The sequence below is a fragment of the Cherax quadricarinatus genome, chromosome 2, assembly GCF_038502225.1.
Source record: "Cherax quadricarinatus isolate ZL_2023a chromosome 2, ASM3850222v1, whole genome shotgun sequence".
Lineage (NCBI taxonomy): Eukaryota > Metazoa > Arthropoda > Malacostraca > Decapoda > Parastacidae > Cherax > Cherax quadricarinatus.
Window position 1 is genome coordinate 60,057,398 of NC_091293.1, and position 27,124 is coordinate 60,084,521.

A 27,124-nucleotide genomic window follows, 5' to 3' on the forward strand; every position below is an offset into this window, starting at 1 on the left:
ACTGTCTAACTTATTTCCATTGGGGTCCTTAATCTTGTCTCCCAGGATGCAACCCACACAAGTCGACTAACACCCAGGTGAACAGGGAAAAATGCCTGGAACTAGTGCTCATATTGGTGAATTTAAAGCCAGCAAAGGTTGGTTTGAGAGATTTAAGAATCGTAGTGGCATACACAGTGTGATAAGGCCTGTTCTGGAAGAAAATGCCAAACAGGACCTACAGTACTCAGGAGGAAAAGGCACTCCCAGGACACAGTGTCTCATCAGTCATTGCTGCATCTTCAATAAAGGTAAGTGTCATTTATTCTTCATTTAGTAGACTAGTACATGCACAATATATACTGTGCATGTACTACTCTACTATTGTGCATGTATCCTTCTCTTTGTGTGTGGGAAAATGTATATTTCATGTGGTAAAATTTTTTTTTTCATACTTTTGGGTGTCTTGCACGGATTAATTTGATTTCCATTATTTCTTATGGGGAAAATTCATTCACATAGCGATTATTTCGCATAACAATTACCCCTCTTGCACGGATTAAAATCGTTAACCGGGGGTCCACTGTAGTTTGTTGGATTATGTATTGGTAGATAAAAGACTGTTGAGTAGACTTCAGGATGTACATGTTTATAGAGGGGCCACAGATATATCAGATCACTTTCTAGTTGTAGCTACACTGAGAGTAAAAGGTAGATGGGATACAAGGAGAATAGAAGTATCAGGGAAGAGAGAGGTGAAGGTTTATAAACTAAAAGAGGAGGCAGTTAGGGTAAGATATAAACAGCTATTGGAGGATAGATGGGCTAATGAGAGCATAGGCAATGGGGTCGAAGAGGTATGGGGTAGGTTTAAAAATGTAGTGTTAGAGTGTTCAGCAGAAGTTTGTGGTTACAGGAAAGTGGGTGCGGGAGGGAAGAGGAGCGATTGGTGGAATGATGATGTAAAGAGAGTAGTAAGGGAGAAAAAGTTAGCATATGAGAAGTTTTTACAAAGTAGAAGTGATGCAAGGAGGGAAGAGTATATGGAGAAAAAGAGAGAGGTTAAGAGAGTGGTGAAGCAATGTAAAAAGAGAGCAAATGAAAGAGTGGGTGAGATGTTATCAACAAATTTTGTTGAAAATAAGAAAAAGTTTTGGAGTGAGATTAACAAGTTGAGAAAGCCTAGAGAACAAATGGATTTGTCAGTTAAAAATAGGAGAGGAGAGTTATTAAATGGAGAGTTAGAGGTATTGGGAAGATGGAGGGAATATTTTGAGGAATTGTTAAATGTTGATGAAGATAGGGAAGCTGTGATTTCGTGTATAGGACAAGGAGGAATAACATCTTGTAGGAGTGAAGAAGAGCCAGTTATGAGTGTGGGGGAAGTTCGTGAGGCAGTAGGTAAAATGAAAGGGGGTAAGGCAGCCGGGATTGATGGGATAAAGATAGAAATGTTAAAAGCAGGTGGGGATATAGTTTTGGAGTGGTTGGTGCAAATATTTAATAAATGTATGAAAGAGGGTAAGGTACCTAGGGATTGGCAGAGAGCATGCATAGTTCCTTTGTATAAAGGCAAAGGGGATAAAAGAGAGTGCAAAAATTATAGGGGGATAAGTCTGCTGAGTATACCTGGTAAAGTGTATGGTAGAGTTATTATTGAAAGAATTGAGAGTAAGACAGAGAATAGGATAGCAGATGAACAAGGAGGCTTTAGGAAAGGTAGGGGGTGTGTGGACCAGGTGTTTACAGTGAAACATATAAGTGAACAGTATTTAGATAAGGCTAAAGAGGTCTTTGTGGCATTTATGGATTTGGAAAAGGCGTATGACAGGGTGGATAGGGGGGCAATGTGGCAGATGTTGCAAGTGTATGGTGTAGGAGGTAGGTTACTGAAAGCAGTGAAGAGTTTTTACGAGGATAGTGAGGCTCAAGTTAGAGTATGTAAGAAAGAGGGAAATTTTTTCCCAGTAAAAGTAGGCCTTAGACAAGGATGTGTGATGTCACCGTGGTTGTTTAATGTATTTATAGATGGGGTTGTAAGAGAAGTAAATGCGAGGGTCTTGGCAAGAGGCGTGGAGTTAAAAGATAAAGAATCACACACAAAGTGGGAGTTGTCACAGCTGCTCTTTGCTGATGACACTGTGCTCTTGGGAGATTCTGAAGAGAAGTTGCAGAGATTGGTGGATGAATTTGGTAGGGTGTGCAAAAGAAGAAAATTAAAGGTGAATACAGGAAAGAGTAAGGTTATGAGGATAACAAAAAGATTAGGTGATGAAAGATTGAATATCAGATTGGAGGGAGAGAGTATGGAGGAGGTGAATGTATTCAGATATTTGGGAGTGGACGTGTCAGCGGATGGGTCTATGAAAGATGAGGTGAATCATAGAATTGATGAGGGGAAAAGAGTGAGTGGTGCACTTAGGAGTCTGTGGAGACAAAGAACTTTGTCCTTGGAGGCAAAGAGGGGAATGTATGAGAGTATAGTTTTACCAACGCTCTTATATGGGTGTGAGGCATGGGTGATGAATGTTGCAGCGAGGAGAAGGCTGGAGGCAGTGGAGATGTCATGTCTGAGGGGAATGTGTGGTGTGAATATAATGCAGAGAATTCGTAGTTTGGAACTTAGGAGGAGGTGCGGGATTACCAAAACTGTTGTCGAGAGGGCTCAGGAAGGGTTGTTGAGGTGGTTCGGACATGTAGAGATAATGGAGTGAAACAGAATGACTTCGAGAGTGTATCAGTCTGTAGTGGAAGGAAGGCGGGGTAGGGGTCGGCCTAGGAAAGGTTGGAGAGAGGGGGTAAAGGAGGTTTTGTGTGCGAGGGGCTTGGACTTCCAGCAGGCATGCGTGAGCGTGTTTGATAGGAGTGAATGGAGACAAATGGTTTTTAATACTTGACGTGCTGTTGGAGTGTGAGCAAAGTAACATTTATGAAGGGGTTCAGGAAAACCGGTAGGCCGGACTTGAGTCCTGGAGATGGGAAGTACAGTGCCTGCACTCTGAAGGAGGGGTGTTAATGTTGCAGTTTAAAAACTGTAGTGTAAAGCACCCTTCTGGCAAGACAGTGATGGAGTGAATGATGGTGAAAGTTTTTCTTTTTCGGGCCACCCTGCCTTGGTGGGAATCGGCCAGTGTGATAATAAACAAAAAAAAAAAAAAAAAAAAAATATATATATATATATATATATATATATATATATATATATATATATATATATATATATATATATATATATATATATATATATATATATATATATATATATATACACTTAACAAGTCAGCCGTCTCCCACTGAGGCAGGGTAAGATAAGATAAGATAAGATTTCGTTCGGATTTTTAACCCCGGAGGGTTAGCCACCCAGGATAACCCAAGAAAGTCAGTGCGTCATCGAGGACTGTCTAACTTATTTCCATTGGGGTCCTTAATCTTGTCCCCCAGGATGCGACCCACACCAATTGACTAACACCCAGGTACCTATTTGCTGCTAGGTGAACAGGACAACAGGTGTAAAGAAACGTGTCGAAATGTTTCCACCCACCGGGAATCGAACCCGGGCCCCTCCGTGTGTGAAGCGGGAGCTTTAGCCACCAGGTCACAAAAAGAAAGAAAATCCCCAAAAAGAAAATACTTTCATCATCATTCAACACTTTCACCTCAATCACACATAATCACTGTTTTTGCAGAGGTGCTCAGAATACAGCAGTTTAGAAGCATATATGTATAATGATACACAACATATCTCTCCAAACTACCAATAGCCCAAACCCCTCCTTTAACCCTTTGAGGGTTTTGGTCGTACTAGTACGTCTTACGCGTAACTACTAGTACGCATAAATTCTAGCGGCCTCAAATCTCGCAGATGATAAGCCTAGATGTGAGAGAATGGGTCAGTAGGAAAAAAATCTGGGACCCAGTGGTGCATTGTGGGAATGCCATCATAGTACACAATTTCCACCGTGCCCTGCGGTAAGAAGTTCCTCACCCCTCCGCGAATTGGGACACTTTTGTTCCCCAGTGACAGTTCTAATACAGATGGAAGTGACAGTTGAGTTTCTTCTGGTGAGGTTTTGACCGAAACTAATGACCATAATATGGGTAATAGTGAGGAAACCCCAGACAACCCACAGCCTTCCATCTGGTGCTTCGTTCTACCAAATCAAAGAGGAAACTCCTATTTTCCAAAATCCCAGACTCAGACATTGGTGATGATAATGATAGTGATTATGAACTACAAGCTCTTCAAACTTGTTCCAAGAATGGAGCAGGAGGAGGAGGCAGAGGAGGAGGAGGCAGAGGAGGAGGAGGCAAGAGGAGGAGGAGGCAAGAGGAGGAGGAGGCAAGAGGAGGAGGAGGCAGAGGAGGAGGAGGCAGAGGAGGAGGAGGAGGAGGAGGAGGAAGAAGAAGAGGAGGAGGAGGAAGAAGAGGAGGAGGAGGAGGAAGAGGAGGAGGAGGAGGAGGAAGAAGAAGAATACGTAATGATAACAATAATACATAATAATAATAATACATAATAATAATAATACATAATAATAATAATACATAATAATAATAATACATAATAATAATATGTAATAATAAATGTTCACCCATGACAGTAACAAGATAAGGGGAGATAACATCTGATAAGTGCTGACGTTTGATGAGGGTAAATGAGGGTAGAGCTGATGCCAAAAGATGAGATGAACATCGCCCTCCCTTTGTTTTTGCTGGTATACTAACATTTCTGTCTGTCTATTTGCCTGTCTGTCAAGCTCCCTGTCTATCCATCTAGCTCTCTGTCTCAGAGAGCCACAAGACTGCGTCATCACTTTTACTCACATCTTCAAGCAGAGTATAGCACTTTGTCTGGGTTTCTTGGGTTATCCTAGGTAATTTATACTATGTATACTTGTATTTATGTGTACCTGTGAGACAGAGATAGACAGACAGATAGAATGAGGGAGAAAGATAATTAGATAGAATGGAGGAGGGGAAGCAGCATCCGACCCCATTGTTTTGACAGGCCGGAGGGGGAAAGAGTAATTAGCCAATATGTCACTTTGACAGCTGCCGACTCCTTGTAATTTACACTATGGACGAGGAGGAGAAGGAGGAGGAGGAAGAGGAATAAGAGGAAGAGGAGGAGGAAGAGGAATAGTAGGAGGAAGATTAGGGGGAAGAGGAGGAAGAGGAAGAAGAGGAGGAGGAGGAGGAAGAGGAAGAAGAGGAGGAGGAAGAGTAGGAGGAAGAGGAAGAGTAGGAGGAAGAGGAAGAAGAGGAGGAAGAGGAAGAGTATGAGGAAGAGTAGGGGGAAGAGGAGGAAGAGGAAGAAGAGGAGGAGGAGGGTGGAACACTAGTACACTGGTACTGGTACACTAACATTTGTCTGTCTATTTGTCTGTCTGTCAAGCTCCCTGTCTATCTGTCTATCCGTCTAGCTCTCTGTCTCAGAGAGCCACAAGACTGTGTCATCACTTTTACTCACATCTTCAAGCAGAGTATAGCACTTTGTCTGGATTTCTTGGGTTATCCTAGGTAATTTATACTATGTATACTTGTATTTATGTGTACCTGTGAGACAGAGATAGACAGACAGAAAGAGAGAGACAGATTGAAAGAGATAGAATGAGGGAGAAAGATAAAACACCATTGTGTATGACACCATGTTTCAGAGTTCCACAAGCTGCAGAACTAATAGGAATATGTTCAGTGACTGTATATTGGTATATATATTATAGAACAATAATAATAAACAATGTTTTGTATTGTTTGTTTTTGTAAACAAGTTTTGTAAACAATATATTGATAATTATGTTTGTGTGCTTATTGTGTTGTATACAACGAGTGTATATATGTACATTGCACCTTACTTTGGTCTCATAGGCCACATAAGTTATGTGAAAAAATAAAATAGTGAAAAAAACAACAAACCTTCAAATACAAGTAAATCAAAGTTTACCGGGTGAGCGGCAGTCGCCGCTGTTGCCATACGCGGCTCATTTTCTGCAAACTTCATGCATCCATATCTCCGTAAGTATTGATGGTAAAATTTTTTTGTTTATCCTATAATGTTCAGAAAAAAAAAACTCTATTTTTTCATAAGAAAAAATAATTTTTTTTTTTTTGAAATTTGGCCGACCCTGAGAACGAGTTTCGGAGAGGGCCTGTCGACCCTCAAAGGGTTAATAGGAGATTTTAACTTTAGACAAATGGATTGGAACAATGTGACAGGAAATCAATAGTCTAATGACTTTCTTGATAAGGTTCAGGATTGCTTTCTAAAACAGTTTGTGACACAACCAACTAGAGGGAACAATCTGCTTGACTTGGTTCTTGCCAACAAAGAATCACTAATTAATAATCTTGAGGTTAATGATGAGCTTGGGGAAAGCGATCACAAGTCACAATTTCAATATATCACGGAATTACCCAGATAACTGCAATCAAGTTTCTGTCAGAGATTTCCGCTTGGCTAATTTCATGGCACTGACAAATTACCTGGTTGGGCTAAATTGGGATGACTTGACTATGGGTCCGGTAGGTGGTGTTGGCTGCCAATATGATGTTTTTCAGAGTATTGTCCTAGCTGCCCAGACAACTTTTGTTCCTAGTAGGGAAATCAGATCTAATATAAATGATCCCAAATGGATGAACAATAGAGTAAAACATCTCACTGGTCAAAAGAGAGGCATATGTATATAGGCATATCAAAAGAGGGAAAGGGCAGTTAAAAAATCAATATATTCAATTAAAGAGATAAATAAAAAAAAGGAATAAGAAAAGTAAATGGATTATGAGATTAAGGTTGCAAGCGATTCGAAGACTAACCCAAATGGGTTCTTTCAGGAATACCATTACTGTACAAGCGAGCGGCCCATGTCCTTTCGCATGCTATTTCATTACTTTTTAACAAGTCAATAGACAAAGAACTTTGTCCTTGGAGGCAAAGAGAGGAATGTATGAGAGTATAGTTTTACCAACGCTCTTATATGGGTGTGAAGCATGGGTGATGAATGTTGCAGCGAGGAGAAGGCTGGAGGCAGTGGAGATGTCATGTCTGAGAGCAATGTGTGGTGTGAATATAATGCAGAGAATTCGTAGTTTGGAAGTTAGGAGGAGGTGCGAGATTACCAAAACTGTTGTTCAGAGGGCTGAGGAAGGGTTGTTGAGGTGGTTCGGACATGTAGAGAGAATGGAGCGAAACAGAATGACTTCAAGAGTGTATCAGTCTGTAGTGGAAGGAAGGCGGGGTAGGGGTCGGCCTAGGAAAGGTTGGAGGGAGAAAGGAGGTTTTGTGTGCGAGGGGCTTGGACTTCCAGCAGGCATGCGTGAGCGTCAAATGGTTTTTAATACTTGACGAAGCAAAGTAACTACAGGGAAACCGGCAGGCCGGACTCAATGGGATGTGCAAAGGGGGGTGTTAATGTTGCAGTTTAAAAACTGTAGTGTAAAGCAATACATAATCGGCCAGTGTGATAATAATAAAAAAAAGTCAATAGAGACTAGCACCTTCCCGAAACTACTCAAGATGGCAAGGGTTACACCAATACATACAGACTTAAACAACTATAGGCCAATATCTAACTTACCATTGCTATCCAAAATCTTTGAGAAACTCGTGCACAGGAGACTGTATTCATTTATAACGGCTCAAAACATACTCAACCCCTGCCAGTTTGGATTCAGGAAAAATAAAAGCACTAATGATGCAATCATAAAAATGCTAGATCTGCTTTACACAGCTTTGGAAAATAAGGAATATCCACTAGGAATTTTTATTGACCTAAGAAAAGCTTTTGACACAGTAGACCACGACATCCTACTCCACAAACTTGATCACTACGGTATAAGAGGCCATGCGCTTGCTTATTTCAAATCTTACATTACTAATAGGTATCAGTACGTCACCATTAAAGACACAGCATCAGCAACACGGCCACTTGATACTGGAGTTCCGCAGGGAAGTGTCCTTAGTCCCCTGCTCTTCCTCATATACATTAATGACCTTCCAAACGTATCCCAACACCTGAAACCCATTCTCTTTGCTGATGACACGACTTATGTCATCTCTCACCCTAATCTTGCCACCCTCAACACCATTGTGAATGAGGAGCTGATTAAAATATCGACTTGGATGACAGCCAATAAACTTACGCTTAACACTGACAAAACCTACTATATTATGTTTGGTAACAGAGCAGGATATGCACAAATTAACATTAAGATTGACAACACTCTAATTACCAGAAATAATGGGGGAAAATTCCTAGGCTTATACCTTGACAACAACCTGAATTTCAGCACCCATATCCAGCATATAGCCAAAAAAGTATCCAAAACGGTTGGGATCCTCTCTAAGATACGATACTACGTGCCGCAAAATGCCCTTCTCACACTATACCACTCACTTATTTATCCATACCTCACCTATGCTATTTGTGCTTGGGGATCAACTGCAGCAACACACCTAAAGCCAATAATAACCCAACAAAAAGCTGCAGTAAGAATAATCACTAAATCCCATCCCTGGCAACACACCCCCCCACTCTTCATAGATCTAAACTTACTCCCAGTTCAGTACATCCACACTTACTACTGTGCAATCTACATCTACAGGGCCTTAAACTCTAATATCAACCTTGACCTAAAACGCTTTCTTGATAGTTGTGACAGAACCCACAGGCATAACACCAGACACAAACATCTCTACGACATTCCCCGTGTCCGACTAAACCTTTACAAAAATTCAATGTATGTCAAAGGCCCTAAAATCTGGAATACCCTACCTGAGAACTCTAGAACTGCAGACACATTCATCACCTTCAAAACTACCATTAGAAAACATCTTATCTCCCTGATACACCCCGTCAACTAACTACACGAATACCACCTGGTGGTTCACACTTACACTCACTCACTCATTTGACCATAAACAGAAATATTAATCTCAGTCTTAAAATAATGAATCCTGTGATATTCCAATACTGAAACTATGTACTGTGCCAAAACAAAAGCATTCACATTGCTAAACTCACAAACTAGTATTTAGTAACTTAGCCATAATACCAACTTACCTCATAATTTGTAATATTTTACAATTAAGAATAAAACTAAGTATGCCCGAAATGCCTAGCCATGCTAAGCGTTCTAGTGGTACACTCTGTAATCACAATTTTACTACATGTAAACCAAACAATAACCAAATTTCTGTAAACTCAGCATTGTAATCCTTATAGAGAATAAACTTTGAATTTGAATTTGAATTTGAATTGAAGATAGGCCCACTTAAGAGTAACTCAAGTCAGATCACTGACAGTGATAAGGAAATGTGTGAAATTTTCAATACTTACTTCCTCTCAGTTTTTACTCAGGAAGATACTAGTGAAATTCCAGAAATAATAAATTATGTAGAACAGGACGGTAATAAACTATGCACGATTGGGGTAACTAGTGACATGGTCCTCAGACAAATAGAGAAATTAAAGCCTAACAAATCCCCAGGCCCTGATGAATTGTAAAGATGAACTTAGCAAACCTTTGGCTAATCTTATCAACATATCACTAGAAACTGGCATAGTGCCTGAGAAGTGGAAAATGGCAAATGTAATACCAATTTACAAGGCAGGTGACCGGTCCTTAGTTTCAAACTATAGACCAATAAGCCTTACCTCTATAGTGGGAAAATTTATGGAATCAATAATTGCCGAGGCAATTCGTAGCGAACTTGCAAGGCATAAATTGATTATTGAATTTCAACACAGTTTTACAAAGGGGCATTTCTGTCTTACTAATTTACTAACTTTTTTCACTAAGGTGTCTGAGGAGGTAGATCAAGTATTTCTTCTCATATGCCAAATCAAAGTCGAGAACAACGTCCAGTATTGGGCCCCTACTTAAACAAGATGGCTCCTACACAGATGACAGCAAGGAAATGAGTGGGCTACTCAAGTCCCAATATGACTCAGTTTTTAGCAAGCCGCTAACCAGACTGAGAGTCGAAGATCAAAATGAATTTTTTATGAGAGAGCCACAGAATTTGGTTAACACAAGCCTATCCGATGTTATCCTGACACCAAATGACTTCGAACAGGCGATAAATGACATGCCCATGCACTCTGCCCCAGGCCAGACTCATGGAACTCCGTGTTCATCAAGAACTGCAAGAAGCCCCTATCACGAGCCTTTTCCATCCTATGGAGAGGGAGCATGGACACGGGGGTTGTCCCACAGTTACTAAAAACAATAGACATAGCCCCACTCCACAAAGGGGGCAGTAAAGCAACAGCAAAGAACTACAGACCGATAGCACTAACATCCCATATCATAAAAATCTTTGAAAGGGTCCTAAGAAGCAAGATCACCACCCATCTAGAAACACATCAGTTACACAACCCAGGGCAACATGGGTTTAGAACAGGTAGCTCCTGTCTGTCTCAACTATTGGATCACTACGACAAGGTCTTAGATGCACTAGAAGACAAAAAGAATGCAGATCTAATATATACAGACTTTGCAAAAGCCTTCGACAAGTGTGACCATGGCGTAATAGCGCACAAAATGCGTGCTAAAGGAATGACAGGAAAAGTCGGTCGATGGATCTATAATTTCCTCACTAACAGAACACAGAGAGCAGTCGTCAACAGAGTAAAGTCCGAGGCAGCTACGGTGAAAAGCTCTGTTCCACAAGGCACAGTACTCGCTCCCATCTTGTTCCTCATCCTCATATCCGACATAGACAAGGATGTCAGCCACAGCACCGTGTCTTCCTTTGCAGATGACACCCGAATCTGCATGACAGTGTCTTCCATTGCAGACACTGAAAGGCTCCAGGCGGACATCAACCAAATCTTTCAGTGGGCTGCAGAAAACAATATGAAGTTCAACGATGAGAAATTTCAATTACTCAGATATGGTAAACACAAGGAAATTAAATCTTCATCAGAGTACAAAACAAATTCTGGCCACAAAATAGAGCGAAACACCAACGTCAAAGACCTGGGAGTGATCATGTTGGAGGATCTCACCTTCAAGGTTAGTTTAGTTTAATATGTTTATTATGCACCCCATACCCATCCTGTGGGCGGTAGTCAAAAGATTACAGAGGTACATAATTGGTCCAGGGACTGGACTCCAAAGTTTTGATAGCTGAGCAAGTTACAGAGGTAATGAACTCACAATTTACAAAGGTAATGAACTCACAATTTACAAAGGTAATGAACTCACAATTTACAAAGGTAATGAACTCCAGGTAGGTCTGGTCACAATCATGACAAGTTACAAAGGTATTTACAGATTACAGAGGTACATAATGGGTCCAGGGACTGGGTCCCCAAAGTTTTGATAGCTGAACCAGGTACAAAGGTAATGAGCTCACAAGTTACAAAGGTAATGAATTCTGTAAGAATGGTTACTTACATTTATACATGGCACCATAACATTGTATCAATTGCATCTGCTAGAAAAATGACAGGATGGATAATGAGAACCTTCAAAACTAGGGATGCCAAGCCCATGATGACACTCTTCAGGTCACTTGTTCTATCTAGGCTGGAATATTGCTGCACACTAACAGCACCTTTCAAGGCAGGTGAAATTGCTGACCTAGAAAATGTACAGAGAACCTTCACGGCACGCATAACGGAGATAAAACACCTCAATTACTGGGAGCGCTTGAGGTTCCTAAACCTGTATTCCCTGGAACGCAGGCGGGAGAGATACATGATTATATACACCTGGAAAATCCTAGAGGGACTAGTACCGAACTTGCACACGAAAATCACTCACTACGCAAGCAAAAGACTTGGCAGACGATGCAACATCCCCCCAATGAAAAGCAGGGGTGTCACTAGCACATTAAGAGGCCATACAATAAGTATCAGGGGCCCGAGACTGTTGCAACATCCCCCCAATGAAAAGCAGGGGTGTCACTAGCACATTAAGAGGCCATACAATAAGTGTCAGGGGCCCGAGACTGTTCAACTGCCTCCCAGCATCCATAAGGAGGATTACCAACAGACCCCTGGCAGTCTTCAAGCTGGCACTGGACAAGCACCTAAAGTCGGTTCCTGACCAGCCGGGCTGTGGCTCGTACGTTGGTTTGCATGCAGCCAGCAGTAACAGCCTGGTTGATCAGGCTCTGATCCACCAGGAGGCCTGGTCACAGACCGGGCCGCGAGGGCGTTGACCCCCGAAACTCTCTCCAGGTAATCCAGGTAATTGAACATGATTTTGTGTATATGGACTTCAGTAAGGCTTTCGATAGAGTTCCACATCAGAAGCTATTGAGGAAACTTAAGGCACACAGAATAGGAAAAAAAATTCTTGGGTAGAGGCATGGTTGACAAATAGGCAGCAGAGAGTTTGCATAAATGGGGAGAAATCAGAACAGGGGCATGTCACAAGCGGTGTTCCACAGGGGACAGTGTTGGGCCCCTTGTTCACAATTTACATAAACGATATAGATGAAGGAATAAATAGCGACATGAGCAAATTTGCTGATAACATCTAATGAGGACATTAGAGCACTCCAGGATGCCTTGAATAGACTGATGCAATGGTCAGAGAAGTGGCAGATGCAGATGCATGTCAAGTCACGAATACCACACTTACACTCACTCACCCATTTGACCATAAATAGAAATATCAATCTCAATCTCAAAATAATGAATCTTAACTAGTCATAAGTTGGCCTGTGATACTCCAATACTGAAACTTGTATAGTGCCAAAACAAAAGCATTCACATTGCTAAACTCACAAACTAGTATTTAGTCACTTAGCCATAATACCAACTTACCTCATAATTTTGTAATACAGTGGACCCCCGGTTAACGATATTTTTTCACTCCAGAAGTATGTTCAGGTGCCAGTACTGACCGAATTTGTTCCCATAAGGAATATTGTGAAGTAGATTAGTCCATTTCAGACCCCCAAACATACACGTACAAACACACTTACATAAATACACTTACATAATTGGTCGCATTCGGAGGTGATCGTTATGCGGGGGTCCACTGTATTTTAAACTTTAAGATTTAATTTAAGTCTGCCCGAAATGCCTAGCCATGCTAGGTGTTCTAGTGGTACACTCTGTAATTATTATTTTACTACATGTAAACCACACAATAACCAAATTCTGTAAACTCAGCATTGTAATCCTTATAGAGAATAAACTTTGAATTGAATTGAATTGAAGTCCTAAATGTTGGAAAGGATAATAACCATATCACATATAGACTAAATAATGTAGATCTTAACCCCTTAACTGTCCAAACGTAGATCTACGTTCTCTCACCTAGCACTCCTAATATTTTGAAAAATAATTTTTTTTTTAAAGGAAGAGGACATTTTTTCTACATAAAGTAATGTAAAAAAAAAAATTCTAGAGTCAGTACTTACAGAGATATAAGGCTGCAAAGTCGGCACTTATTACCTGGAGTTTACCTGGAGAGAGTTCCGGGGGTCAACGTCCCCGCGGCCCGGTGTGTGACCAGGCCTCCTGGTGGATCAGAGCCTGATCAACCAGGCTGTTACTGCTGGCTGCACGCAAACCAACGTACGAGCCTGATGGCAACATGAAGCGCTACCACTTGCAAATGTGTTGCCGATATAATTTTTCCTCATTTTTTTTTAATTTGTATAATTTTTGTTCTGATAATGACAATTTGTAGTAGTTCTTGTGATTTCATAGTTAATCTTTGTTCTGACATAGTATTTTAGGTCCCAGCAATGTTTTGGATACATGGGAGTATATAATAATAATAATGAGTATAATATAATAATAATGAGAATAATAATAAGTTTCCTTGATGCTTGATATAAGAGTGTGTCACTTATCTCTTCACTCCACTGCTGACACTAATGAGCCTCGTCTTCACTGCTGACACTAATGAGCATCATCTTATCTTATCACCCCACTAATGAGAGTGGTGACATTCGATGAGCTTCCCCTTATCTCTCTGCTAATGAGAGTGGTGACATTTGATGGGCCTTCGATTTATTTGTTTTCACTCTTACACATAAACATGTCTCTGTCTATCTGTCCGTGTATCTATCTGTCTGTCTGTCTGTCTCATAGTTTCTCACGAACCAGCTGGTATCACACACGATCGCTTTCTACAAGCACAGTATAGCACTTTGTCTGGATTTTTTGGGTTATCCTAGGTAATTTACACTATGTATAATTGTATTTAGTATGTGTTCCTACGTAGAATGAAAGGGGGTAAAGCAGCTGGAACTGATGGGATCATGACAGAAATGTTAAAAGCAGGGGGGGATATAGTGTTGGAGTGGTTGGTACTTTTGTTTAATAAATGTATGAAAGAGGGGAAGGTACCTAGGGATTGGCGGAGAGCGTGTATAGTTCCTTTATATAAAGGGAAAGGAGACAAAAGAGATTGTAAAAATTATAGAGGAATAACTTTACTGAGTATACCAGGAAAAGTATACGGTAGAGTTATAATTGAAAGAATTAGAGGTAAGACAGAATGTAGGATTGCGGATGAGCAAGGAGGCTTCAGAGTGGGTAGGGGATGTGTAGATCAAGTGTTTACATTGAAGCATATATGTGAACAGTATTTAGATAAAGGTAGGGAAGATTTTATTGCATTTATGGATTTAGAAAAGGCATAGGATAGAGTGGATAGAGGAGCAATGTGGCAGATGTTGCAAATTTATGGAATAGGTGGTAAGTTACTAAATGCTGTAAAGAGCTTTTATGAGGATAGTGAGGCTCAGGTTAGGGTGTGTAGAAGAGAGGGAGACTACTTCCCGGTAAAAGTAGGTCTTAGACAGGGATGTGTAATGTCACCATGGTTGTTTAATATATTTATAGATGGGGTTGTAAAAGAAGTAAATGCTAGGGTGTTCGGGAGAGGGGTGGGATTAAATTATGGGGAATCAAATTCAAAATGGGAATTGACACAGTTACTTTTTGCTGATGATACTGTGCTTATGGGAGATTCTAAAGAAAAATTGCAAAGGTTAGTGGATGAGTTTGAGAATGTGTGTAAAGGTAGAAAGTTGAAAGTGAACATAGAAAAGAGTAAGGTGATGAGGGTATCAAATGATTTAGATAAAGAAAAATTGGATATCAAATTGGGGAGGAGGAGTATGGAAGAAGTGAATGTTTTCAGATACTTGGGAGTTGACGTGTCGGCAGATGGATTTATGAAGGATGAGGTTAATCATAGAATTGATGAGGGAAAAAAGGTGAGTGGTGCGTTGAGGTATATGTGGAGTCAAAAAACGTTATCTATGGAGGCAAAGAAGGGAATGTATGAAAGTATAGTAGTACCAACACTCTTATATGGATGTGAAGCTTGGGTGGTAAATGCAGCAGCGAGGAGACGGTTGGAGGCAGTGGAGATGTCCTGTCTAAGGGCAATGTGTGGTGTAAATATTATGCAGAAAATTCGGAGTGTGGAAATTAGGAGAAGGTGTGGAGTTAATAAAAGCATTAGTCAGAGGGCAGAAGAGGGGTTGTTGAGGTGGTTTGGTCATTTAGAGAGAATGGATCAAAGTAGAATGACATGGAAAGCATATAAATCTATAGGGGAAGGAAAGAGGGGTAGGGGTCGTCCTCGAAAGGGTTGGAAAGAGGGGGTAAAGGAGGTTTTGTGGGCGAGGGGCTTGGACTTCCAGCAAGCGTGCATGAGCGTGTTAGATAGGAGTGAATGGAGACGAATGATACTTGGGACCTGACGATCTGTTGGAGTGTGAGCAGGGTAATATTTAGTGAAGGGATTCAGGGAAACCGGTTATTTTCTTATAGTCGGACTTGAGTCCTGGAAATGGGAAGTACAATGCCTGCACTTTAAAGGAGGGGTTTGGGATATTGGCAGTTTGGAGGGATATGTTGTGTATCTTTATACGTATATGCTTCTAAACTGTTGTATTCTGAGCACCTCTGCAAAAGCAGTGATAATGTGTGAGTGTGGTGAAAGTGTTGAATGATGATGAAAGTATTTTCTTTTTGGGGATTTTCTTTCTTTTTTGGGTCACCCTGCCTCGGTGGGAGACGACCAACTTGTTGAAAAAAAAAAAAAAAAAGTGTTCCTGTGAGATTGAGACAGATGTAGAGAGATACAGACAGCCAATCAGCCAGCCAGCCTGCAGAAATTACAGTTCCAGAATTGTTTCTTTTTACTTAGGGCATAGGTTATAGGATATTCTGGCAGGATGACACTTTCCTCTTAAAAGGGGAGTGTTAATAGGACATGGCATCAGTGAATCCTTGGTGTTTGCTGCACAGTATGCTCTGGCTGGTGCTCAATGGAACTGGTGCTCCCACTGGGTACTAAGTGGTCTCAGATTTTTTTAATACAGCGCACACCAAGGGATAAGACCCATTCTATGCTGGCCAGGCATCTTAGGCCATAAGCTAACAGAATCCTTGGCTTTATATCAAGAAACATAAATAGAAATCCTCAGGTTGTTCTTCATTATTAATATTATTATAATCAAGGGGGAAGTGCTAAACCCGGAGGATTATACAGCGCCTGGAGGGGGGGGGGGATGTGGAAGGCATTCAGGCTTAATTCGGGGAACTGGAGCACAGATCCAATTTCCTAAATCAAGAGCCCCTCACCAACATCAAGGAACCTTCCTTGAGGGGAGGTTGTTCTTCAACTCTATATATCCTTGGTTAGGCATCATTTAGATTATGCTGCACAGTTCTGATCACTGTATTACAGAATGGATATAAATGCACTGGAAAACGTACAGAGGAGGATGTATCAGAAATAGGCTGAGGGCCCTGAATCTGCACTCTCTAGAAAGGCATAGAATTAGGGGAGGATATGATTGAGGTGTATCAATGGAAAACAGGAATGAATAAAGGAGATGTAAATAACGTGCCAAAAATATCTAGCCTAGACAGGACTCACAGCAATGGTTTTAAGCTGGAAAAATTCAGATTCAGGAAGGATATAGGAAAGCACTGGTTTGGTAAGAGTTGTGGATGATTGGAACAAATTCCTGAGTACCGTTATAGAAGCTAAGACGTTGTGTAGTTTTAAAAATAGGTTAAATACATGAGTGGGTGTGAGTTGGACTTGACTAGCTGGTGCTACTGGGTCAGATGCTGTGCTCTTTCCTGGGTGGGCCATTGGTCTAAGCCGGGGGTTGACATGGACCTGCCCCACATGGGCCAGTAGGCCTGCTGCAGTGTTCCTTCTTTCTTATGTTCTAATGTTCTTACTGCAGACAGGTGAGGTGAAGCAGTTGTAGATGATGTCACCTTGGCCACATCAATAGGTGGAAGCAGGTCATGCCCATAGGTGTAAGACTGCTTCAACTCACCTGTCTGCAGTATATAAGCCCCTTCTTCAATCAATCAAGTTTATTCTCTATAAGAATTACAATGCGGGGTTTACAGATTTTGAATATTGTGTGGTTTACATGTTTTAAAATACTAATTACAGAGGGGGCCACTAGGACACCTAGCATGGCTAGGCATTTCGGGCAGACTTAGATTAATTCTAAACTTGACATTATTACAGATTATGGTATTAAGGCTAAGTGACTACATTACAGTTTGTGAGTTTAGCAATGTGAATACATACTTTTGTTTTGGCACAATACATAGTGTTTATATTGGAATATCATAGGCAAGCTTATGACTAGTTATGATTCATTATTTTAAGATTAAGATTCGTATTTCAGTGTTTATAGTCAATGGGTGAGTGTAAGTGTGAACCACCAGGTGGTTTACATGTAGTTAGTTGACGGGGCATATCAGGGAGATAAGATGTTTTCTAACTGTAGTTTTGAAAGTGATGAATGTGTCTGCAGTTCTAGAGTTTTCAGGTAGGGTGTTCCAGATTTTAGGCGCTTTGACATACGTACATTGAATTTTTGTAAAGGTTTAGTCGGACACGGGGAATGTCATAGAGATGTTTGTGTTTGGTGTTATGCCTGTGGGTCCTGTCACAACTATCAAGCATTTTAGGTCAAGGTTAATATTGGAATTTAAGGTCCTGTAGATGTAGATTGCACAGTAGTAAGTGTAGATGTTCTGAACAGGGAGGAAGCTTAGATCTATGAAGAGTAGGGGGGTGTGTTGCCAGGGATGGGATTTAGTGATTCTTATTGCGGCTTTTTGTTGGGTTATTACTGGCTTTAGATGTGTTGCTGCAGTTGATCCCCAAGCACAAATAGCTTAAGTGAGGTATGGATTTTTATTTATTTATTAATTTGAACATGATACAGAGAAGTACAAGGAATACAATTTTTAAAGTGCAGCATGCCAAAGCCCCTTGTATGCAGTGCATTACGGGCAGGCTTAAAATTAACTTAAGATTAACTAAGCAATGATATATTCTGTGGTACAAAAATTATTGTAAAACAGATAACAATTTAGTACAAATGAGTATTACAAAGACAGGTCATATGGTCATTTACTGTGTTGCTGTGTAATCAGTAGAATAGAGTATTCTGTTAGGTAATGAAGTTAAATAGTAACAAAGTTTGATTGGGTCACAGGTTGATATTTATGAGATACAATAATGAGAAACACTTATGAGATACAATTTATGAGATACAATTATTCAGTATTTATTTAGTTGTGGGTGAGTAAGTGATTTTTGAGAAGAGACTTGAATTTATAAACAGACAGTGTTTCTTTTATATTCACAGGTAATGAATTCCAGATTTTAGGGCCTGTTATGTGCATTGAGTTTTTGCATAGCGTGCGATGGACACGAGGAACATCAAAGAGTGATCTGTGCCTTGTGTTATGGCCATGTGTTCTGTTGAGGTTGGTAAGCAGATGTTTGAGGGGAAGGTTTATGTCAGAGTTAAGTGTTCTATGTATGTAGTAGGTGCAGTAATAAGTATGGATGTTTTGTATTGTGAGTAGGTTTAGAGTTTTGAATATTGGTGGAGTGTGCTGTCTGACAGTGGGAATTTGTTATCATTCTGACTGCAGCCTTTTGTTGGGTGATTAGTGGTCTGAGATGGTTTATTGTTGTTGAGTCCCATGCACAAATTCCATAGGTGAGATAGGGGTAAATAAGTGAGTGATATAGGGCCAGGAGGGCTGACTGTGGAACATAGTACCATATCTTCGATGGTACGCCTACAGTCTTGGAAATGAGTGAATGGCATAGTGTGAGAAGGGCAGTTTGCGGCATGTAATATCATATCTTGGAGAGGATCCCCCCTGTTTTGGATACTTTCTTCATGCATATACTTTATTCTTATCAAGGCTGATGGACTAAATTACATAGACTCCAGGCTGAGGGACTGATTACCTCAAACTCCTTCTGATCCTCACCATTCTTCTTTGTACTGGACTGATGAAGCCACTGTGTGATGAAACATTTCCATAATAAAGATACTCAAGTGTTGTCCATGTGTCAAATTTATTAGCTTGTTGGTTCTCTGAACCATTTATCTACATTAGTTCCTACTGCTTCAACGAAATTACCATCACAAATTTATTTACAGTATCATTATTATTATAATAAAAAAGAAGTGCTAAACCACAAGGGCTATACAGTGCTGCAGGGCAGGGAAGGAAGCGAGGGTATTGGGCGGCAAAAGGGGGAAGGGACGATTAGTAGGTTACAGAAAACAGCGGGGCAGGGGATAGTGCGAGGGTAGAGGGTAGCAAGAGATTGAGGTAGAAAGGGCTGAGGGGAGTGCTAAAGGTATCATCATCAGAGTTTGTGGAGCAAGTCAGTTATTGTCAAAAAGTCAGTGAGAGAGTCCGGATTAAAGGAGGGTCCATCAGCAAGAAGGGAAGGTAGAGAGCAGCAGAGCGAAGATGACGTTGGAGGTAAATTCTGCATGCTCGTTGATAGTGGGCAGTCTAACAGAATGTGGAACCTGACAATTCTCACAGAGAAAAGCAGGGCGCCTCTCCATGAGATATCCATGAGTAAGACGAGTGTGGCCAATGAGAAGGCGGGAGAGAGTAGTCTCCCAACCTCGACACTGATGACAAGGCGGCAGCCAGCAACCTATAATCGGTTTAATAGAACGAAGTTTGTTATTGAGCAGAGCAGACCAACGTTGTTGCCAACGGGTGTGAAGGTGGGTAGTGATAACAGCAAAATAGTCCGTGAATGAAACACCTCTATATGAAACTGGAAGGTCATGTGCTGCTGACCGCACAGCAGTGTCTGCCTGTTCATTGCCCTGTATGTCGACACGACCAGGGACCCAACAAAAAAAACAATATCTTTATGCTTGGTAGAGATACGGCGTAACCAAAGTTGGATACGGAGAACTACAGGGTGAGGTGTATCAAATTTTTGTATAGCCTGTAAAGCACAAAAAGAGTCTGAAACAACCACAAATGATGACACAGGCAAAGCTGCAATATGGATAAGTGCTGCAAGAATGGCATACAATTCAGCAGTAAAAATGCTAGCCAAAGACAGCAAATGCCCTCGCACGACACTGTCTGGAAACATTGCTGCGAATCCGACACCGTCAGAAGACTTAGAGCCATCTGTGTACACTGCGATGGCATGAGAATGAGAGTGGAAGTGGTCAAGAAAAAGAGAGCGGGAAGCTATTGTAGGCAGTTGGGCTTTTGAGCAAGGGAGTGAGAAAGAACAGACTCGAACATCTGGAACTTCCCAGGGGATGAAGGGAAAAGTGAGATGCTACATGAACATAAAAAAGTGGCAACTGAAGGGAAGAAGAGCGAATGTAGGCGAAGAGAAAAGGGACAGAGCAAACGGGCGGCGAAAAAATAAAGAATGCCTACTAATATCGGTGACTATTCTATAAATGGAAGGATTGCGGAGATCATGAGAGCGTACATAGTAGCGAAGGCAATGGGCATCACGGCGATCGGACAAGGATGGAACATTCGCTTCTGCATAGAGGCTCTCAACAGGGGAAGAGCGAAAAGCACCAAGGCATAAACATAATCCTTGGTGATGGATGGAATTAAGGCTAGAGAGAGTAGCAGGAGAGGCCGCTGAATAGATCTGGTCACCATAATCGAGTCTTGATAAAATGAGGGCTGAATGTAGGCGAAGGAGAGTTTGACAATCAGCTCCCCATGAAAGATGAGCAAGGGTTTTAAGAAGGTTCAGCCGGCTGTGACAAGTTGCCTTTAGAGAGGTAATGTGAGGTTTCCAAGATAACCTATGGTCAAAGAGAAGGCCTAGAAACCTGACTGTATCATGTTCAGGGATACGTGAGCCATAAAGGTACAAAGGATGATCGGAGATGACAGAGAGTCTAGTGAAAGTAATTTGGTGAGTTTTGGTACTGGAAAATTTAAACCCATGCATGGTGGCCCAATTAGAAACACGGTCAACCGCATGCTGGAGAGAAACTGTAATGAGGTGACAGTCAGCGCCTGCACAAGCAATAGCGAAGTCATCAACATAGAGTGATGACCAAATTTTGGATGGAAGACTAGAGGCAAAATCATTTATAGCAAGGAGAAAAAGATTTGTGCTCAGAACACATCCTTGAGGGACACCTTCAGCTTGGACAAAGTCCGGGGAGAGCACATTATTAACCCGAACACGGAAATGTCTGTCAGTTAAAAAGTTCCTAAGGAAGGATGGTAGATTGCCTCGGAGGCCTAAGGAGTGGGCTTGGGCCAAAATAACAAAAAAAGGCACAATACCGTGACTGGAACGATACACAAATAACCCGCACATAGAAGAGAGGAGCTTACGACGACGTTTCGGTCCGACTTGGACCATTTACAAAGCCACGTGATCGCTGTCACGTAAGTCCTGGAGAACAGACCAGGTGAAGTCTAGTGCGGTAGATTATTATTATTATAATCAAAAAGAAGCGCTAAGCCACAAGGACTATACAGCCTAGTGCGGTAGAGGAAGAGCAGACTGAGAGATCAATGCAAGAGAGAGAATGAGTACAAGGATCAAAATGGGTTGGAGTACCTGTATTTAAAACATGGAGGGGGTGGGAAGCAAGAAAAGCCTCCAACTGAATGCCACAGGAATCACAGTGAGACCCTACCCCAGAAGAAATGATGGGCATTAAAATTGCCAAGTAACAGAAGTGGTGGCGGTAAGGACGAAACAAGAAAGGCAACATCTGGGATAGATAATGCTCGAGAAGGAGAGAGATACAAAGAACAGAGTGTATACCACCTATGCAAGTGGATACGGGCTGCTGTGTAATGCAGCGAAGTACGAACAAATAGCTGATGGTACGGAATATCAGCGCGTAGAAGAAGGGCACTTTCATTAAAGATCCCATCACTAAAAGGATCCGAAGAATACAATAAATTATAGCCTGAGATGGGATAGATAACAGCAGAGTGTAATTTTGATTCTTGTAAACAAACACCAACAGGGGAAAACTGAGAGAGCAACATCTGAAGCTCACCCCGACTACCCCTGTGGCCGCGTATATTCCACTGTAAATAGGCCATGACTGGCAACGATAAGAATACCAAAAATCCGCAGGTAAGGGTACTTACAGATTAGAGGGGCTAGAAAAGTCCACGTGCAGCGGTAGCGGAAAACGTTCAAGCAGCGAAGGAACAGTGCGCTGCGAAGAAAGGAGTTGCGCAGATGGAGGAGAGATAAGAGAAGGAACAGGTGGTGGATCAGTGTCCATTGATGGTTTGGTCTCTGCAATATATTCAAAGATAGCTTCAAGTGTTTCGGAATTCAAAGACGTCGCATGGGAGACAATACTGGAGATGGAAGGAGGAGGGTGAGTAAAGACTGGAACCGTAATGGACTGTACCAAAGTAGGGGTGGACGAAAGGGTGGAGGGAACTGGAGAAGAAGTGTGGGAGGGGACTGAAGAGGGAGGTGGCAGAAGAGGAAGAAACTGGGGAGGAGACAGAGGAGGAAGGCACAGCACGAGGAGGAGGGTGAACCTCCACACTTGTAACAGCCAGTGAGAGGGGAAAAGCCAAGTACAGAGACCGGGAAGGTAAAATTTGGAAGTGGAAGAAGTGAAGGAGGAGTTAAAGGAGATTTGAGCACTGGAGATTTTTTGGACTTCTGAGAAGTAGAGGGACGATTGGGAGGAGGTGTCGTACGAGGTCTTGTTGATACTGGGGCTTGCGAGGGAGAACACGAAGAAGTGAGAACAGACCAAGATGTTGAAGTAGGGACTTCTGAGCCCAGGACAGCAAAAGAATTAGAGACAGAAGTAACTATGGGAGGGGTAGCCACAGAGGAAGTTGCAGAAGATGGGACAGCAGAAGTGGGGGGACGTTTAGAAACACGAGAATAAGAAATACGGGGCAGTCTCCCTTGGAGGCGCAGTTGAGAAACTGCCATAGAATAAGGGAGACCTTCAGCTTCTTTGAGGCAACGGATTTCTTGCTCATTTAAGTAGACCTGGCAATGGCGAGATTAAGAAGGGCGAGCCTCATGACAGTTAAGGCAAGAGGGAGGTCGACTACAAGACGTGTTAGAATGGTCATCAGCACCACAGACTGGGCATTCGGCTACAGATGTGCAATATTTTGCAGGGTGACCAAATTGCCAGCAGTTTCTACACTGTTGCGGTGTAGGGATCACCTTTCGAACGTGTAAATGATGTCTTGCTACATAAACAGAGGATGTGAGTTCACGGCTGTCAAAAGTTAATCAAGCCACATTGCAAGGGTAATGTCTCCGCCCGCGGGCAGGAAGGACGTAAGTGTCTACTTTGAGGATTGGGAGATCTTGGAGTTCCAACTGTTCAAGAATGTCATGCCACATGTCTGGAAATTCTGTTGGATTATGGTATGGGTCAGAATAACAGTACCACTACAAGAATTGAGGGAATGATGTTTTTTCGATAGTGACAGGAATAGTATCGATATGTGAAAGAAGAGAAAGATCACGAGCTTGGGTGACATTCTGGACAGTGATGATGCGGGTACCGCTCTCGAGAGCGTGAAAGCAAATATCTCTACCAACATGGCATATGAGCGCCTTGCCAATACTATGGTCGGAAAGATAGGCAATAGAGGAAGTCGGTCATAAAGCAAAGAATTTAGTCCATTGTGCATTCCGAAACTGAGCGTGGAAAGGGAGAGCACGACGTGTCGGTCTTTTCTGAGTAGAACGAGAAGGTGGCAAAGAAGTATCATCAAGCAATTGTCGTTGGCGTTTAGGAGTGGGACCAGAGTTGGTCCGACATGGGACGGGCTGGCGATTCGAAAATTGCCGCAACATAGAGAGAGAGGCCGGAAGCATAGTCAAAGGAGAGCGGAGGTCAGACAAATCGAAGGAGTCAGTCGAAACCCCGGCACCTGAAGCAGGTGATGAAACAGCACCAGCAAGAGGTACAGGGGCCTTAGGAGTGTCCGAAGAGTAGTCAAAAGACGAGGCGGGGTCAGAACGGGGTGCGGTAACAAGAAGGGGCCCGGGGGTAGCGGAGTCATGGGTTGGGTCCTCCATGGTTAGGATACTTCCTTCTTTTTGTTTTTAAGAAAAAAAAGAAAATAAAATAACAATAAAAAAAGAATAAAAAAAAGGGGGGACTGGGGAGGGATAGTTCCTAGGAGGAATGAAAGGGCCAGATATCTCCCTCCGCCCCCAAGAGGACCTCAGTACTGCAAGTAGCACAGATGCGGCATGGAACCCGTGCCATACCCTACCCTTTATGCCAGTAAACCAGCAATCCGGGATAGCAACCTCACATCTGCCGAGCTACCTCGGTGGACAAAAGAGAGGACAGCCGGATATCCGCCACAAAGCATATCTCCTTTGGCCACCGCCCCCAGAATCCGAAAGGCAGCCTCCAGAGATACACCCATCACCTGAAAGACACCCAAAGCCACCCCCCGGGAGACCGGAGAGGGATTGGGGCATCCCCTGACGATCCAGATTCCACGGCAAACTATACCACCACCAAGAACTTCAATGGAATGGGATGGACCCCAGTACCCTTTTCCCTACCCAGGAACTAGCGTGCCTGTGGGAAAAATCCCAAAGGCAAAAAAGAGGAAGGGCAAAAGGGAGGGGTAGGGAGGAGGAAGAGGGAAGGAAAAAGGGAGGATGGGATAGGGAAAGGGGGATCGGGAGGTAATTAGGTTTGGTTTGAGGAAGGAGACCAACAGGTGTAATTCCTCAGACCAAGAGCCTCTTCACCACGCCAAGGAGCACCCCTTGAAGAGGTTATTTACAGTATCAAAAGTTGAGAGGGGAGGGGTTCAATTGCTGTCGAGTGTTATTTGTTTGCTTCAAGATATTTTTTCATCTTACAATTTGGAAGTGTGTTCTCCAAGTTTGTTTTATATCTCCTTTGCAATTATTAAAATCAAATCTAGTGAATTAGTTAATATCTTTATTATGCATCCCATAACCCATCCTGTGGGCAGTAGTCAAAAGATTACAAAGGAACATAATGAGTCCTGGGACTGGCCTGCAAAGTTTGGGTATATGTACATAGTTCATTACCACTCTAACTTATTTAACTATCAAAAATCTAGTGGAACAGTAGTGTTTCTTTGATTTTCTTATAATACTTGTGAGGGCTGAAGAGTATTTCTTTACTATTTCCTTAGAAATTAGGCCTAATCTGTATCTCATGTTATTATGTTTCTTCTAAATTGACCTGAGTAAACCTTTTGTGAGCCATGCATTATTTTGCCTTTTTTGGTTAACTGTTTCATCTCTTGGGAGAAATATATATTATAGTGATGTTTAGTCATTTTGAGAAAGTTCTCTGCTCCAGAATTTGCAGTTTGATAATCAGCTCCCTTTCCCAATTAGTATGCTTCAAGAAAAAATACAGTTATGTACAAATTTATCCTGTTGCCTCCACAGCAATCACATTGCCAGTCCTCCTGTCACCTCCACAGAGGCACCGGTCATGAAGCTACTCTTGTCAGAGAGTAAGAATGCCACAACTTCAGCAACTTCTGTTTAAGAAAAAAAAAAAGATACATTAGGAAAATTTCTAGAAATAATTATTGGTTGAATACAATTCATACAGCTCTAAATCTCATAGACTACATTCCCTTCAAACATTAGTAGAGTTCTTCAGTCCTTTTACTCACTGAAGCAAAACAAACAAAACAAAAGTTTATTTCTTTGCAAAGGTTACAATGTTTTTTTTGTTTTTTTTTTCAACAAGTCGGCCGTCTCCCACCGAGGCAGGGTGACCCAAAGAGAAAGAAAATCTGAAAAAAGAAAATACTTTCATCATCATTCAACACTTTCACCTCACTCACACATAATCACTGTTTCTGCAGAGGTGCTCAGAATACAACAGTTTAGAAGCATATATGTATAAAAATACACAACATATCCCTCCAAACTGCTAATATCCCAAACCCCTTCTTTAGAGTGCAGGCATTGTACTTCCCATTTCCAGGACTCAAGTCCAGTTATATAAAATAACCGGTTTCCCTGAATCCCTTCACTAAATATCACCCTGCTCACACTCCAACAGACTGTCAGGTCCCAAATACCATTCGTCTCCATTCACTCCTATCTAACACGCTCACGCATGCTTGCTGGAAGTCCAAACCCCTCGCCCACAACACCTCCTTTACCCCCTCCCTCCAACCTTTTCGAGGACGGCCCCTACCCCGCCTTCCTTCCCCTACAGATTTATACGCTCTCCATGTCATTCTACTTTGATCCATTCTCTCTAAATGACCAAACCACCTCAACAAACCCTCTTCAGCCCTCTAATACTTTTACTAACGCCACACCTTTTCCTAATTTCTACACTCCAAATTTTCTGCATAATATTTACACCACACATTGCTCTTAGACAGGACATCTCCACTGCCTCCAACCGCCTCCTTGCTGCAGCATTTACAACCCAAGCTTCACACCCATATAAGATTGTTGGTACTACTATACTTTCATACACTCCCTTCTTTGCAATGTATGTTTACAATTCATAATTTGATTGGAACAAAAAAAGCTACTATCATGCCGGGGCATTTCGGGCAGACTTAATCTAATACATACTTAAAGACTACATAAGTCGAGACAGGTAAAGAGTGGTAAATTTCAAATGCATTCAATATTTTACTCTATTAGTAATATGAAGTACATAGTACAATTTATGATACAAACGTACATTTTTAGGTATGTAAAAACGGTTTAATAGATAAGGGGTAATAAAATATTTGGGAGAGTTGCTTCAAAACTGGTTAGTGATTAGCATAGTGTGGGTATGGTTATTACTGAGAGATGAGATGATTTTTAAGTACAGTAGGGCCCCACTTATACGGCGGGTTAGGTTCCAGGCTGT

General features: G+C 41.8%; 1 protein-coding gene across 2 annotated transcripts in view; it reads right to left on the reverse strand.

Moving 5' to 3' along the window:
* Nucleotides 1-19,306: 19,306 nt before the first annotated feature.
* LOC128701247 (probable RNA-directed DNA polymerase from transposon X-element) overlaps nucleotides 19,307-27,124 on the reverse strand; it is a 36,121-nt gene continuing 28,303 nt past the window's right edge. For both annotated transcript variants that reach the window (XM_070088551.1, XM_070088554.1), the window contains exon 2: nucleotides 19,307-25,775. In XM_070088551.1, the coding sequence (XP_069944652.1) occupies nucleotides 20,575-21,636 (1,062 nt within the window). In that variant the 5' untranslated portion in view covers nucleotides 21,637-25,775 and the 3' untranslated portion in view covers nucleotides 19,307-20,574. The remainder of the gene's footprint in view (nucleotides 25,776-27,124) is intronic.